The sequence below is a fragment of the Callorhinchus milii genome, unplaced genomic scaffold, assembly GCF_018977255.1.
Source record: "Callorhinchus milii isolate IMCB2004 unplaced genomic scaffold, IMCB_Cmil_1.0 Scaffold29, whole genome shotgun sequence".
NCBI classification, from domain to species: Eukaryota; Metazoa; Chordata; class Chondrichthyes; order Chimaeriformes; family Callorhinchidae; genus Callorhinchus; species Callorhinchus milii.
The window spans coordinates 1,103,923-1,121,188 of NW_024704770.1; the positions used below are offsets into that span (position 1 = coordinate 1,103,923).

Sequence of the window (17,266 nt, forward strand, 5' to 3'; positions counted from 1 at the left end):
TTGCACACGGCAGCGTCCCCCACAAACGGCCGCGGGTTGGGTGGATTTTTTTTGGAGAGGGAAATAGATTATTACCTTTGCGTGCTGTGTGGGCGATAATGCAGCGGCCGATTGCGCACAGCAGTGTCCCGCAAACAGTCGTAGGTTGAGTGACCACATTATTATTGTGGAGTCCTGTAGCTCAGTGGTTAGAGCACTCGCTTTGCAAGTGAGAGACCTGAGTTCAATTCCAGGCAGAGGGCGAAACCTTGGGCAAGTTTCCTTACTCCACACAGAGCCTAATAATAATCCCTCCAAAACCAAAAACAATAATAAATTGGTCATTTTCAATCCACGACTGTTTGTGGGACATTGCTGTGCGCAATTGGCTGCCGCGTTCGCCCACAAATATACAGTCAATTCACTTTACAGTGTGTTCTGTGAAGCGCTTTGGGACGTCCTCCCGACGTGAAAAGCGCTATATCAAATGCAAGGATTATTATTATATTATTATTATTATTATTATTACTTTTTTGAAGGGATTATTACCCCCGGAAAAGAGATCCGCCTATCGACTAACAACCGGGTTCCTACGCACTACGAGGTAGACAGAGGAGTGCGGAGTAAGGAAACTTGCTCTTGCTTTTTCTCGCTCTCTGTTTATATCTGTATAGACTTGTCATCCCACTACAATTATAACACAGTGTGGAGGACAGCAAGGCCAGGGATGATGAGCCATTGGGATCCTGTGTGAGACGGAGATCACACCGTAACAAAGTCCTTTGTTACTGATCTTCCCAATCCTAGTGCACGGAGACATTAATACGCAGGACCTGGGTTCGATTCCCAAAACCTTAGGCAAGTTTCCTTACTCCACACACACGCCTCTGTTTACCGAGCAATCAGCAGCGACCCTTTTTTTTAGTGGATAGGCGCTTTTCCGGGGGTAATAATCCCTTCAAAAAAATAATAATAATTATAATGCGGTCACTCAATCTACGACTGTTTGTGGGACACTGCTGTGGGCAATTGGCTGTTGCTTTTTGCCCACAAAGCACACAGTCACTACACTTATATTCTGCGAAGCGCTTTGAGACGTCTCGATGACGGGATAGGGCGCTCCATCGAATGCAAGGATTATTATTGTTGTTATGCCGGTGTACTGAGGTCTGAGGAATGCCTCCCGTTAAGAAGCAGTTTTAATAACAATAATAATCCTTGCATCGTGTCTCATCACGTCATTGACGCATCCCAAAGTGCTTCACGGAATATAAGCGTAGTGACTGTGTGCTTTGTGGGTGAAACGCAGCAGCCAATTGCCCACAGCAGCGTCCCACAAACAGTCTGCGGCAATGGAAGTAAAGCATTTGCCGGTCTGCAAGGAAATAACAGGGGAATAAACAGTCTGAGGTGGAGTTGTGCTCTGCTCAAATGCTCCTTTACTAGGGCTGGTGACTTATCACAGGCTCCATACTAAGTACTGAGGCTCAGTGGACACAAGAGTAACGTAGACCTGGTGCAGACACTGGATTAAGTACAAACAAATCTGTCGTCTCCCAGCAATAAACTGTCCGTCACTCCATAATAAACACCTGCTTTTAATTTCCTCATTAAAGGGAAAGAGCAACGTAGAGTCCTGACATTAATAAACAGACTGAGTCCTATGGGGACAAGAAGCCTGGCACAGACTCTCTTTGCTGACTCAATTGCAACCCACTTTATAACCACGGGAAAACGCTACCGCGGTTAACAGAAAGTACAAGAAATGCTAAAACTATAAGGACTGAGTGAGGCACTTACTGTAGGTTACACACTGAGGGCCAGCAAATCTCATTCAAACGGCATAATATTAATAACAACAGTAATAATAATAATAATAATAATAATCCTTGCATTTGATATGGCGCCTTCCTTTCATTATCGGCAGCTCGTCTCAAAGCGCTTCACAGGATTTACTCCCCTTTTCGAATAGTGACAACGGAATTTTTAACGTAGAGTCGAGTAGAGTACTGGCTCAAGCAAGCGAGAGGACCCGGGTTCGATCCCCGGGCGGGGCGACGTTTCCTCGCTCCACACACACGCCTCTGTTCGCCCATCAGTAACGAACCCGGTTGTTAGTCGATTTACCGGATTGTTTTCCCGGGATAATAACCCTAAATAAAATGAGTCACTTCAATCCACGGCTGTTTGTGGGGACGCTGCTGTGCACGATTGGCTGCCATATTTCGCCCACAAAATACACAGTCGCTACACTTTACAGTATATTCCGTGAAGCGCTTTGGGACATCTCAACGACGTGATAAGGTGCTATGTCACATACAGGAATTATTAATATTATTATTATTATTGTTATTATTATTATTACTAACCTGAACAGGCAGATAGGACCTCGGTTTATCCTAAGGATGGCACCTCAACAATGTCACTCTCCCCCACCAACACTACACTGGAGAATCAGCTGAGACTACGTGAGGTCAAAGACCCGACGTTTAATTCAAAGGACGAGCCGGGGGTAGAGGGAGGTAGAGGGGAGGTGACTGTAAACACGATCAAAAATGAAGGTCTTTAGGCGGCTTTGGAAAGTGGGGAGGAAGGGGGTACGTCAGAGGGATTGAGCCCCAGCCCCAGTGCCTCATCTTAGACTCTGTGATTCCTAGTCCTGAGGTGGTGGGTGGGGGCTTGAACAACAACAACAACAAAATTAAAATTTGTATAGCGCCTTCCATGTCAGGAGGACGTCCCAAGGCACTGGAACCCACAACCTTCTGACTCAGAGGTGAGAGTCCTACCGCTGAGCCCGGCCGACACACATCCTCTGCATAACGTAGTGCAGTCTAAACTGTCTAGTCACTTCCGAATGTGAGACTGCAAACTTTTCCACGTAGACCCTTGACTATATTAATATTAATCTTGGGAGTCCTGTAGCTCAGTGGTTCGAGCACTCGCCTTACAAGCGAGAGAGCTGGCTGGGTTCGATTGCTGTCAGGAAGAAGCCTTGGGCATGTTTCCTTACTCCACACACCTGGTAATAATCCCTCGAGAATTTTTTTTTAACAAACATATTTGTGGGGGGACGCTGCTGTGCGCAATCGGCTGCCGCGTTTCGCCCACAAATAGACAGTCAATTCACTTTACAGTCTTTTCTGTGAAGCGCTGTGAGACGTCTCGAAGACGGGATAAGCACCATATCAAATGTAAGGATTGTATTGTTATATATTATATATATTGGATTCGAGCCAGTCTTTAGCCTTTAGGAGGTGGAAGCTCACCTCTCAATTGCTCCAGCTTCGATGCAAACATTCCCAGTTTCCCCAACGGGAACACCTTCCACTGTTGTCAGCTTGGCTTCGTTGGAAGCACATTTAACTCGGGGTCAGATGTGGTGGATTCATACCCCGCATCTGGTCTTCAACGCGCAGTCTAGTCTGAGCCGTAACATTGGAGGTGTCATTCTTCAGACGAGTCATTAAACCAAGGACCTTAAAACCAAGGACATTAAAAAATATATTATAATAATAATCCTTGAACTTAAATAATCCTTGTCTTATCACGTCGTTGGGACATCTCAAAGTGCTTCACAGAATATATTTATATTCTTCACAGAATATATTTATATCTCTATATTTTGTGTCCGAAACTCGGCAGCCAATTGCGGATAGCAGTGTCCCGCAAACAGTCATGGGTTGAGCGACCATTTTTAGCGAAGGATTATTACCCTCAGAAAGGAACCGCCAATCGACTACTTGCTGCCAAGTAAACGGAGGCTTATGGAGTAAGGAAATGGGGATATATGGGGGATATATGGGGATAGGGCGGGTAAACGGAATTAGGTTAGAAGTTCAGACATGATCTTATTAAATGGCGGGGCAGACTCGAGGGACCGAATTGCCTATTCCTGCTCCTACGTCCTATGGTCTTATGAATCTGCCTCAGCCTATCAACGTCCTTTTATATCAAAACCTTTCATTTTGATATAAAATGAAAGGTTTTGATATACCTTTTGATATACCCCCATCAGGTCCTCTCGCGATCGTTTCATCTACAGAGAGAAAATCTCTCTCCTTCGGATGAGATGTTAAACCAAGGACGTTAAAGACCTCGCGGCGCTCCTCAAAAAGAGAAGCAAGTTTCTCTCTCCCGGTGTCCTGGCCAACAATCCCTCAAATAAAAATTGGTCACTCGTTTCATGGCTGTTTGTTGGATGTCGTTGTGTGTAATTGTGCTGCTGTGTTCGCGTACAAATATAGCGTCACTCCATTTACACGAAATCCTGTGAAGCGCTCTGAGATGTTCTTCAACTCTTGCGATCTGGGTTACAAAGCTGATCGCACCTCTTGTCTAAGCCGCTGATTTTAAAACGTGTAATTAGGTGAGCCAGTTTCAATGTCCCTCAGTCCCAATAATAATAATAATACTCCTGGCATTTGACGTAACGCCTTATCGCGCCTTCAAGACGTCTCAAAGCGCTTCACCGAATATACCGTAAGGTGAATGGACTGTATTTCGCGGGTGAAACCCGGCAGCCGATTGCGCACAGCAGCGTCCCCACCAAACAGCCGTGGATTGAGTGACCGCATTTCTTTTGTTTGTTTGTGTTTGTGTTTGTGAAGGGATTATTACCCCCGGAAAAGCGATCCGCCAATCGACTGACAACCGGGTTCCTTCTGACCGCTGGGTAAACAGGGGCGAGTGGAGTGAAGGAAACTTGCCTAAGGTTCTGCATCCAGACCCTCTCGCCTGCGAGGCGAGGGCTCTGACCACTCCGACCCCCGGGAACTTCACTGCATCGCCCCCATCCGTGCGTTTCCCCCCCCACCCTCCACTCCTTCACAATACTAACGTCCCACTCAATAACCTGCAGTGCTGTGATTTGGTTAGTCAAAGTCAAGGCTGCCAGGAAACAGCGCAGACTGTGCACTTGCTACAGATGGGCTTCGTGCTGCATCAGCTCGTTTTGATGTGGAAGTCATTGAGCGTACGTGTGTGTGTTGGGGAGGCGGTGGGAGGGGTGGGGGTGGTGTGTGGGGAGGGGGGTGTTGGTGTACTGGCAACCGTTGCCCCAGGGGACGCGGCGAGTGAGAGATATGTTAGAAAGGCCTGAAGGCAAAGGGAATCTCCCTCAACCTGAGAGCCAGTAATTTACTCCTCTGAGCTTGGAATTGCAGTCAATATTTGTTTTATTAGATACTTTGGCTCGAACCAATAAAAATCACTGTGTTTATCGCCCTGGGTGGTGCGCACTCAATGATGCTGTCCGTCACAAGGCAACAACAACAACAAATTTATGTCGGGAGGACGTCTCGAGGTGTTGGACAATGAGGGGTTCGCACCCCACCTGGGGTTTGGGATCAGAGAAGGTGGAGGTCAAAGGGGGTGGCGGAGGGAAGACGACAGTCACAGGCACAGTCGAAAAGGAAGGTCTTGAGACAGGCCTTGAAGGAGGCACGGGAGGGGTGGGCGAGGCAGAGGGGCTTCGGGATGGAGTTTCAGAGGGTGGGGGCAGAAAGGATGACGGACCGACCACCGATGGTGGGGCGGGCACTGCGGGAAACATGGAGCAGGCCGGAGGGGACTGTGGAAGCGGTCGAAGTCACATCAAGTTCCTTGCGTTCGATATATAACGTCGTCGAGACGTCTCCGAGCGTTTCACAGGCTATACCGTAAAGTGGAGTGACTGTGTTTTGTGGGCGAAACGCGGCGGCCAGTTTGCGCACGGGTCAATGCCCCACGCACAGTGACCGGATTTTAAACGAGTAACAAAATGGGAATGTCACCTTCGAGCGCCTTTCAGCGCCTCGGGACGTCCTCCCGACGCGAAAGGCGCTCTCTAAATGGAATCTTGTTGTTGTTGTTGACAGTGCAACCCCTCCCCACCCGCCCCCAGCACTGCATTGGAGCATCGGCTCAGACGATGTGCAACCACTAAGCTACAGGACGCCACATTTCCCCATGCGCTGGGGGAACGGTGCATTGTCGGAGGTGCCATCTTTCGGGGAGACGTTAAACGGAGGCCCCACTTGTGGCCGTTCGGGTGGATGGTGAGGACCTCGCGATCCTTGTCTCTCCTCTTCGGAAAGGTGTCCTGGCCAACGATCCCCCGAATAAACCTGGCCGCACACGCCGTGGCTGCTCGTCGGACATCCCTGCGCTGAAAATCGGCTGCTGTGTTCGGCTTGCAAGTGCACAGTCACTACCCTTTGCAGTAAAAGCCCTGTGAAGCGCTTTGAGGTGCTCCATGAAAGCTTCTATTATCAAATGCTCCTAATGTCAAGTCCCTCCCCGATCCCGACCCCCATCTTGGGTCGGAAACACTGATAATCCAGTGGCTTGGGGTGTCCTCCTGACACGAAAGACGCTATACACACACACTCACACACACACACACACACACGTAATATTGTTGTTGTTGTTGTCGTTGTTGGTATCTTTTGAATAACGAGGCGCCATAAAATTGCAGTTCCCTTCTCATCATTGCACTTCGCCCACAAAATACACAGTCAGATTCACTTTACGGTGTATCCCGCGAAGCGCTTTGAGACGTCGCGCAGACGCGATCGCAAGAATTATTATTATTATTATTATTATTATTATTATTGCCGACTTTGAACTTCACCTTGGGACTGTGCTTGGCGGTTTGCTGGCCCGCGACTTTGTTCACCCGCGCGCGGATGATTGCAGCGGTGGTTAACCGGTGACGTTAGCTGCTCGCACAACTGTGTCGTCGTGAAAGGCTCAGTCAGTGACGCTCGCCTTCAGAGGGAAAAGGGTTTTCCCATTTTGCTACGGCATTAAAATCTGGTCACCGTTCGTGGGACGCTGCTGTGCGCAATTGGCTGCTGCGCTTTGCCCACGGGATACGCGGTCGATCCACTCCGCAGCGCGTTTTGTGGCGTCTCAAAGCACTGTGTCAAACGCAGGGAATATTTTGGCCACTCTATCCACAATTGTTTGTGGAGACCTCACTGTGCGCAATCGGCTTCCGCGTTTCGCCCACAAAATACACACTTTACATTGTATTCTGCGAAGCGCTTTGAGACGTCTCAACATCTTGATAAGGCCTATATCAAATGCAAAGATTACTATTATTATATATATGTACGCGATCACTTGCAGGTGCTGTGCTTGTGACTGGTGTGCAAATGCTCCTTGTGTGAGCGGTACTTGTAACTGGTGTGCAAAGGCCCCCGCGTGTGTTGCTTGTGACTGGTGTGCAAATGCTCCTTGTGTGTGTGGTGCTTGTGACTAGTGTACAAAGGCTCCATTGTGTGAGCGGTGCTTGTGACTGGTGTGCAAAGGCTTCTTGTGTGAGCGGTGCTTATGACTGGTGTGCAAAGACTCTTGTGTGTGGTGTGACTGGTGTGCAAAGGCTCCTTGTATGAGCGGTGCTTGTGACTGGTGTGCAAAGGCTCCCTTGTATGACGGTGCTTGTGACTGGTGTGCAAAGGCTCCCTTGTGTGTGGTGCTTTTAACTGGTGTGCAAAGGCTCCCTTGTATGTGTGCTTGTAACTGGTGTGCAAAGGCTTCTTGTGTGAGCGGTGCTCGTGAGCAGTGTGCAAAGGCTCCCCTGTGTGTGGTGCTTGTGACTAGTGTGCAAAGGCTCCTTGTGTGAGCGGTGCTTGTGACTGGTGTGCAAAGGCTCCTTGTGTGAGCGGTGCTCATGACCGGTGTGCAAAGGCTGATTCTGTGAGCGGTGCTCGTGACTGGTGTGCAAAGGCCGATTGTGTGAGCGGTGCTCGTGACCGGTGTGCAAAGGCTGATTGTGTGAGCGGTGCTCGTGACCGGTGTGCAAAGGCTGATTGTGTGAGCGGTGCTCGTGACCGGTGTGCAAAGGCTCCCTTGTGTGAGCGGTGCTCGTGACCGGTGTGCAAAGGCTGATTGTGTGAGCGGTGCTCGTGACCGGTGTGCAAAGGCTGGCCCGGTGGTGTGTTGCACGGTTGCACGCCGCCGCCCCGTGCAAAAGCCCTGTCAATCATCCCGATTGGCGACGTCACCCGCGCGGCCCCGCGCGCGTGCCCGGAGGGGGGGGAAGGGGGAGGACCTGGGCTGGTTGCCTAGCAGCCGGAGCTGTCAATCACCGCCGCGGCCGTCTCCCAGCAACGCCCGTCAATCACTCTCCCCCGCGCGGCCGAGGTGGGGGTGGAGGGCGGGGCCGGGGTGGGGGGCGGGGCCGGAGGGGAGGGAGGAGGGAGGGAGAGGAAGCACAGCGGCGATTGTCAATCAACGTCGGCTCCACCAATGGCAGAAGGGAAGCGGGGCGGGAAGTGGGGGTGGGGGTGGGGCGGTCTCCTAGCAACGGCGCTGCCGCGGCTCCCGGCCAATGGCGACGGGTTTGCGGTGGAGGAGGGGGCGGGGGTTAGGTGGGGGGGGGGGGGCATGACGTACGGCGTGAGCGTTGGGAGTGGGGGGGGGGGGGTAGGGGGGGAGAGAGAGAGAGAAAAAACCCGGGAAAGGCGCGCTCGAGCCGCGGCGGCCGTTGCACTTCAAACTGCGCGCTGCGTCGTTGTCGTCCGCTCGCGCGTCTGGTCCTGAGGAGACGCGGCGCCGCCGCCGTCAAGTCGTCGTCGTCGTCGTGGTCCTGGTTCGTCGCCGCCATCACCATCACCGACACCACCACCGACCGACAGCGCGTCGACGCCGTCCTCCCGCTGTCGCCTCCCTCTTGACACCGACCGACCGACCGTTCGCGGCGCTTTCTCCCCACCGTTTGGATTTCAAAGCCGCACCAAAGAGAGAGACAGAGACTGAGAGAGAAAAAGAAAGAGAGAGAGAGAGAGAGAGAGAAGGATTTTTTTAAAAAAAAAGAAAAAGAAGAAGAGACACAACGGACAGAGAAGAGAGAGTGTGTGAGAGAGAGAGAAAGAAAAAGAAGGGGAAACAGTTTGACGTTTCCAGGATATATATATTTTTTTCACGGCTTTACTTTTTTTTAATAGCTTTTACCTCAGAGATTCGTTGCTCTCTCTCTCTCTCTGTGTCTGTCTGACTGTCTGTGACTGACTGAGGAGTTTCTCTCTCTCTCTCTCTCTCGTTTATACTCTTGGGTGTGAGTGAGTGTGTAAGGGGGGCTGGTGTGCGAGGGGTCTGTGTGTGAGTGTGTGTGAGGGGTCGGTGTGTGTGTGTGTAAGGGGTCGGTGTGTGTGTGAGTGTGTAAGGGGCTGGTGTGTGTGAGTGTGTAAGGGGCTGGTGTGTGTGAGTGTGTAAGGGGCTGGTGTGTGTGAGTGTGTAAGGGGCTGGTGTGTGTGAGTGTGTAAGGGGGCCGGAGTGAGTGTGTACAGGCTGGTGTGACTGTGTGTGTAAGGGGGGGGGCGGTGTGACTGTGTGTGTAAGGGGGGGCCGGTGTGAGTGTGTAAGGGTCGTGTGTGTGTGTGAGGGGCTGGTGTGAGTGTGTAAGGGGCTGGTGTGAGTGTGTGTGAGTGTGTAAGGGGCTGGTGTGAGTGTGTGTAAGCGGGGGGCCGGTGTGAGTGTGTAAGGTGGGGCGGTGTGAGTGTGTGTGTAAAGGGGGGGCGGTGTGAGTGTAAGGGGGGCGGTGAGTGAGTGTTAAGGGGGGCGGTGTGTGAGTGAGTGTTAAGGGGGGCGGTGTGAGTGTGTAAAGGGGGGGCGGTGTGTGAGTGTGTAAAGGGGGGGCGGTGTGTGTGAGTGTAAGGGGGGCGGTGTGTGAGTGTGTAAAGGGGGGGCGGTGTGAGTGTGTAAAGGGGGGGCGGTGTGAGTGTGTAAAGGGGGGGCGGTGTGAGTGTGTAAAAGGGGGGCGGTGTGTGAGTGTGTAAAGGGGGGGCGGTGTGTGTGAGTGTAAGGGGGGGCGGTGTGTGAGTGAGTGTTAAGGGGGGGCGGTGTGAGTGTGTGTAAAGGGGGGGCGGTGTGAGTGTGTAAAGGGGGGGCGGTGTGAGTGTGTAAAGGGGGGGCGGTGTGAGTGAGTGTGTAAGGGGGGCGGTGTGTGAGTGAGTGTGTAGGGGGCGGTGTGAGTGAGTGTGTAAGGGGGGGCGGTGTGTGTGAGTGAGTGTGTAAGGGGGGGCGGTGTGTGAGTGAGTGTGTAGGGGGGGCGGTGAGTGTGTAGGGGGGGCGGTGAGTGTGTGAGTGTGTAAGGGGGGTGGGTGTGAGTGAGTGAGTGTGTAGGGGGGGTGGGTGTGAGTGAGTGTGTGTGACTGTGTAAGGGGGGGCGGTGTGAGTGAGTGAGTGTGTAAGGGGGGGTGGGTGTGAGTGAGTGTGTAGGGGGGGCGGTGTGAGTGTGTGAGTGTGTAGGGGGGTGGGTGTGAGTGAGTGTGTGTGACTGTGTAAGGGGGGGCGGTGTGAGTGAGTGAGTGTGTAAGGTGGGTGTGAGTGAGTGTGTAGGGGGGCGGTGTGAGTGTGTGAGTGTGTAGGGGGGGTGGGTGTGAGTGAGTGTGTGTGACTGTGTAAGGGGGGCGGTGTGAGTGTGTGATGGAGGACCAGTCCCGGTTGCTGCAGCCTCACCCCGGGGTGGGGATGGCCGTGCACTCGCTGCCTCCTCACTCCCAGTCGGACGGAGGCGACCCCGAGGGACGCAAACAGGACATCGGGGACATCCTTCAGCAGATCATGACCATCACTGACCAGAGCCTGGACGAGGCTCAGGCCAGGTCAGTACCACTGCCCCCCCCCCCCCCCCCCCGCTCAGCTCATCACAACAACATTCATATAATAAACATTAACATAACAAACATCAGTGGAATAACAAACGGGACCACATCGCCTCTCCCCCTCCTCCTCCTCCCCGTCCCCGTCCCTCCCCAACAAAGATTTACACCTTAACACACGCAGAAAATATAATGATAACTCACCAAATAAATACATACGATAAATAAATACATGTCGGGGTTTTTTTTTATTTTGGGAGATGTGGGGTGGGGGGGGAGGCTTTAACTCCCCCCCCCCACTCCCCCCATCGACTTTACAACTTGCCACAGTATAGCTAATAAATAATACATAAGTGTCGGGGTGCTTTTCTGTTTTGTTTGGGAAGGCTTTCCACTTTTCATCGACTTTTTAATCAGATTTTTTACATTTTTTAAAAAAAAACTTTCCTCTCTCTCCTCTCCTTCCTCCCTTCCTCCTTTCCTTCACACATGCTTTTATTTTCTTTCTCCTGCTTGTTCGGGATTGTATGAGTTGAACCCCAACCCCCCCCCCCCCCCCCCCCCCCCACACACACAAAAAAAGTCTCTTTGAGAAGGAAATAGAGAGAGAAGAGAAAGACAATTTGCATTGAATTGTGGCAGATTTGTGCACTTTCTGTCTCGGGAGAGAGAGAAAGGGAGAGAGAGAGAGAGAAGGAAACACACTCAATGCATAAAATTACTAAACCGACTTCCCGGGGAAATGAGTTTACTGTGTAAATGTTCCTAACTAAACCTGTTTGGTTGTTTTTTCACTCGCAAATAAATAAATACATTGCAGGCTGTCTCTCCAGCATTTTACATCACTGGATGCCGTTCAAAGCCAGTGGTTTGCAGGGAATAATTGACAGATTTTATTTTCTGCTCATGGGTGATTTTTTTTAACAGTAATAAGGGCAACGAATATAATAACTGCAGCCAAATCCATTCTAGTTTCTGAAGGGAATGGGCAGAAAGCGACTACAGAGGTCGTGCGAGTTGTGTTGAGAGCGAAACTAAAATCTTAACATCCAGTACTTCTTTTTTTTGGCTCTTCAGCCATAGTTTATAAGCCAAATGCTAATTACATTTCTATTTAGCTAATGTGCTTCTTGACCTTTGGATCAAATTTGCTAATGGATTTGTGTACAAGAGGACAACGGAAGGTATCCCCGGCAAGTTTTTTAAAAAAAATACCTTTTTTTTAATAAATCGAGTCGTAAGCTGACACAAAATAAACAGCTATCCCCCCCCCCCCCCAGCAATATCAGGCTAACAGTTAATGATCCTCCTGTGCAAATGCACAGCAAAAGTGAAAGCTCTTTTCCCCCAAATAACCGAGTTGCTCTTCACACCAAATTAGTTGTTTGGGTTAAATGTAGAGATTTTGTGATTTTGGGAGCTGCAATGTTTCTGTTTCCTTTGGCGAAGAGTAAATATTGCCTTTTTTACACAACATCCAGCAGTATTTTTCCTCGTATTCATTCCTATGGATGCTGTTTAAAGCACACTAGGCTTGGAAAGGAAGGAAATGTTTGGATTATGAAAAGTACAGCGTGCAACCAAGCAGCCACACACCTTTACATTTGTAAATAATTGATTTTGATTACAAACTATTAAAGTGACATTCTAATTTACTTCAAAATCTCTCAAACAACATTGGCCAACCTCTGAAAATGTATTGTTATATGCCTCTCGTTCAGTCTTTTAATCGGTGGGGCACAACATAATCTGCTTGTTTTGTTTTTCTACCAAATAAGAAATTAATATCCCTAGACTGCCAAATGTTTTGCTAAAATAAATGTGGATTACATAGAACAAAAGAAATAAACGACGCACTTTTATTGAAAGACCAGTATGTATTTTGAATCACACACTCGTAAGTAACCATTTGGAACCATTGAATCACACCCACAGTATACATTTAGAAAAATACAGTGGAAAGGATCAGTTTGCCATCGTTATACTTGCCTAAATGGGTAGTTGATTAAAAATCATGGTACATAAGATTCTTTGTATTATCTTATAGTATGCTTTGTTTTATTGCAATTGCGAATTGATGAGAAAAGAGAATTGCACACAAAGATGAAATAAGTAATCTAAGTAGTACCATGATGATAATATAAAGATTGTCCCCAAAAGTGCTTTAAAATTGAAGGTTGCCCAAATGTCAAAACTGCTAATACCCATATTTATAATATTTTAGTTTCTGGAGGGTGGATATCAGAGTGTGCGAGAGAAAAAGATTCAAGTGATGGAATAGTCACTTGGGGTAATGCAGATAGTGTTTTGATAGTACTAATAGGTGATTGTAGTCGTGAGCGGAGTGTCAGTACTTATCGTTGATTGTGTGTAATATATAGAATTACAATGAATCGTACAACGCGTTTTAAATGAATATGATGATACAAAAATCCATAAATATCGTGCTTCGAACTGTAATCCTTTGGCTATATACTTTATAGGGCAATTAATTGATTACAAATTTTAATCAACAGATAATTAATCTCTTCATCAACTTGTCATCAAGCCAGTCAGTGTTGGCATTGTGACTAGTATGGATATGAGATTAGGGAGGGGGGAATTGAAATTAGGCCAGGATGCAGCTTGCTTCGAAGCCCAATAAAATTACTAGAGCCTTGAGGCTTTAGAACTTACTTGCACTCCAGTTCTGAGTGTTGCATGGAAAACCGGTGACACTGTTAAATAACTAAATAAATGTTGAAGTATATTTTCTGTCTTTTAGTCTATTTGCAGGCAAGTTAAATTTTGAATCAGTTTACTTTTAATTAAAGCTGGGTTTTACTTAGCATAGTTAACGTAATACTGTGCAACACACATTTAATTAGCTTTTTGTTATTTGGATAATTTTGAATAATTGATTGAAATGATCGACCGTTGCAAATAATTTTTCGCTTCCGAATTGTAAGTATCTGTTGGATTTAGTTAATTTTAAAATCATCTTGTTTCTTCACACAACAGATTTCGGGTAACATTTTGAAAGTAGCAATTTCTTATGAGTTATTAACAAGTATGGCATCTGCATCTTTCGGTATGGGCTTGGACTAAATTTGGAAGTACTTTATTAAGTTATCCATTATTAACACAAAATGTTTCACATTTTAAATTCATGCGGGAAGACCTTTTTTCCATTTTGAGTGAATTGTTTTGTTTCGGGTGCTAAACTTGTGCAGTATAAGATATTTAGAACAAAAGAGATCTACAGGAAGCAAATGTGGTATTGGCAAATTTAAATCTTTCAACTGGACTACATTATATATAGTTTAAATGGAGAATGGGATGCAGTAGCAATTGCCACAGGGTTTTTCAATTGCTGGCTACCATATATGAACGTAAAATGTACAATTGCTTTCCATGAGATCACAGTAGTTGTGTTACTGTTAAGGTACGCCTGGTATTGTTTGGATGATTGTGTGTGTGAGGGTGGGGGGTCATTAGATAAATGTTTTTTTTGATATATTTGGATTTTCTGAAAATACACTTTTTGTTGATCTGTACACTACTTGTCTTTTAATTTGCAAATTATTTTGCATTCTGCACATTGAGACATGTAAAGCTCAATGTTTAAAACAAATTTGACATTTAGCTTGTTGCTTGGTGTTTGTTGTACCTAAAACATATTTTACATATTTATTTTTCATAAGATTTTAAACCCCCCCCCCCAGCAATGAGTAAAATGATTGCTTGAACAGATAGATATGTGATTCCGCGATATCTGCAACCTTCTAATCTAACTAGCTGCATATTTAGGAACAAGACTTTAGCTGCCTGAATTCACTAAAGAAATCTTCACAATTTGCAATAAAATACCAAGAAATCAGTGCATCAATAACCAGTGAATTTGAGGATTATATTTGACACTAGCTTTTATTTGAAATGTTATTATCTTTCATTCTAAGTTTATTTATGAAAGTTTTGCATGGTACCGAATTGTCTGATATTTAATCTAATGTTATTTGCATAAATACATGGCAGACCATTTCTTTCTGCACGTTCACAGAGACTGCTGGAGTTTTCTGTGGTTAAATGAAATAGAGAATTGCTCCCTTTTTGGGAGGGGTAAATTGCAAGGTGTAAAAAAAATCAATTCCCACAAGTGGCAAAAACGCAAAGCACTAAATAATGAGTTTGTTACAAAACCTACAGGATGTAATGAGTATATACCAATACTGCGGGTTTGCAACAAACCAGTTGATGTGATTGACAGTACTATAAGTGTTTTATCCCCACCAAACCTACTTGAGATTGAAGTAAAATGTGTTCCTAGTGATAGATTTTTGAACTGGATTTGTCATTTCATCAATTCTTACTGGTATCAGTAAATGATTACTTTGATGGGCATTCTTTATATTTTGCCACGCACCATGTATATAGTTGTATTTTTACATCTCTCTAGATGTTGTGGTACCTGTGATTATTTGCGTTTTCTCGATAGTTTATGGTGGTGTAGTCTGATTCTGTGGATCTGCTTTTTCCAAAATGATGATCTGCTGGAGGCACAATTTGCTCTGAGCTTAAGGTATAGTGGTGGAAGAACTAAGAGCGGTAGTGTGTGCTTTTCTTTTTGAGTTATTTGTTTTCGTCAGACTGAAATTGGCAAGTAGATTTTTGTCCTTGGTCAACTTCAAGCATTTTAGAAAGAGTGTGATTGACTGAGGATTCTAGGCCTTGCTAAAGCTTATTTTAGTTTTTAATGTATGTTAATGTATTTTTGTTGCTGGACATAATATCCAGTGAACTAGCATGAATATAGTACAATAATTGCTAGTTTCACTTTTTTATCTGTAATAGAACTCTGTAGTATTTATATTATAAAATAAATGTCTGAGGTATTTGAAAATATATGTGGGATACAATTACTTTGAGTGGTTTAATTTTTTTCTCCACTGATAAGCAGTCATGTACTTTTCATTCTCTAATGTTTCATGACTAAAATGTCAGTAAATCTAATGTCATTATTTGATATACTATCTGCGGTGTGGTGTAGGACTGCCCTTAGGTGTATATTTCCTCATGAATGGTGGTTTAAGCATTTAATTAAATTTAATTGACAATAATGGCTTGGAAACAGTTGTGCTGAAATGTAATTCTCCTGACCTGGTTTTGTAACTTTTTTTTCCTTGTAGCTTGTGTAGTACACTTTTCAGTTTTAAATTTCAGCACCGAATATAAATGAGGAATACAGTACAAAAATGACATTTGTCTCGTGCTTTCACTTCTTTTAGATAATTTAAAGTGTCTATACAACTAATCGTTTCCTATTGTTTGACAACTACCTTGAGTTGTAAGAATGTTCTTAGGGAATAGCCATTTTGTTGAACTCTGTGTTTGTGAAATTAGGTATTGTCCACGGTATAGGATTATGGTTCCAGTAATATTTTACAATAAGCAGTTACACATTAACCTCACATATTTTAATCTAAACTCTGGTAAACTGGGAGCACATCATAGGATTAATTGAAGTGTGTTTGGGTCATAGGTTTGTCTATGATTTGAAAATTAGCCTCACGCTTCACTAAATACGTCAGGGTTAAGAGGTTTCCTTTGTTTTAGAGATCACGTTTATTTGTTTAAGGGTTAGTTTGTACTTTAGGGTTATGATTTAAGTAATCTTAGCAGTATGCATTGTATTGAGACAAAGTGTATCTAGTGGAATATTTATTTGTAAAGGGATATAACTGGGGGTAATGAACATTAATTTGATTTTTTTGAGCAAGTTAAATGGGGAATACTTTAAGACCATATTCCTTTCAGTCAATATAATTATCCCACCATAGATGTAATAGCTTGTACCAGACATACTTCACCAGAAAGATGCCGAGCTGCTTTCCTATACCAGAGTAGTATTTGAAATAATCTACGAGCTATTAAATGGATTCATTTACTCTAATAAAAACTGTTAGCATTCCATAATTTACCAAGAAGACAGAAATGTTGGAGGTGTAACTGAAGTTGAATGGCTTTGAGAGTGGAGCCACATGCTCGGCAGCCTCGGGAACCTTACTCCCAGAGTTGGTAATGGGGGCGAAAGGAGAGTACATATCACAAAATGAAGTGTAAAAGAGCGCCGAGTTTGAACGCCTCTCTGATCAGCTGAGAAGCTGTTACACGTTACCGTGCGAGTGGCGAGTGCGGTTTGTGTTCAGATTTGGGGAGTTTTTTGCACCTGACGAACGAGTCACGTTTTTTTAAAAAAAAATTCTACATTTCGATGTTTATGCGCCGATAACGGCTCGAGCGAAAACCCCAAGTTTCCGAGCTTCCTTTAGCCTTAAAAAAGAGAGAGCAATTTCGTTTCGTGTGGCGCGTTATTTCATGGACACACTGCGAGAGGGCGGCAGCTGGTGACTCCCTACAGAAGTGACTGGGCTGATCTCGCTCTTTAATGGTCTGTGTTTGAAAAATAATTTAGATATGACTAGTTCCCCCCCCCCTCCTCCCCCCCTATCCCCGATATTGTGCATCCTCAATATTTCGCGGCGTTTAACTGTGTGTTTTTTCACTGGACGCCAGTCTCTGATGTGCTATTGTCTGGGTGTTGTTTTGCAGGAAACACGCGTTAAACTGTCACAGGATGAAACCGGCTCTCTTCAGCGTGTTATGCGAAATCAAAGAAAAAACAGGTACTGCTTTAACCACTCGCTGTTCGTGGTGAGACA

General features: G+C 46.1%; 1 protein-coding gene across 2 annotated transcripts in view; it reads left to right on the forward strand.

Moving 5' to 3' along the window:
* Positions 1–10,343: 10,343 nt before the first annotated feature.
* pbx4 (pre-B-cell leukemia transcription factor 4) overlaps positions 10,344–17,266 on the forward strand; it is a 204,813-nt gene continuing 197,890 nt past the window's right edge. For both annotated transcript variants that reach the window (XM_042344733.1, XM_042344734.1), the window contains exons 1-2: positions 10,344–10,571; positions 17,157–17,230. In XM_042344733.1, coding sequence (XP_042200667.1) covers positions 10,393–10,571; positions 17,157–17,230 — 253 coding nt within the window. In that variant the 5' untranslated portion in view covers positions 10,344–10,392. The remainder of the gene's footprint in view (positions 10,572–17,156; positions 17,231–17,266) is intronic.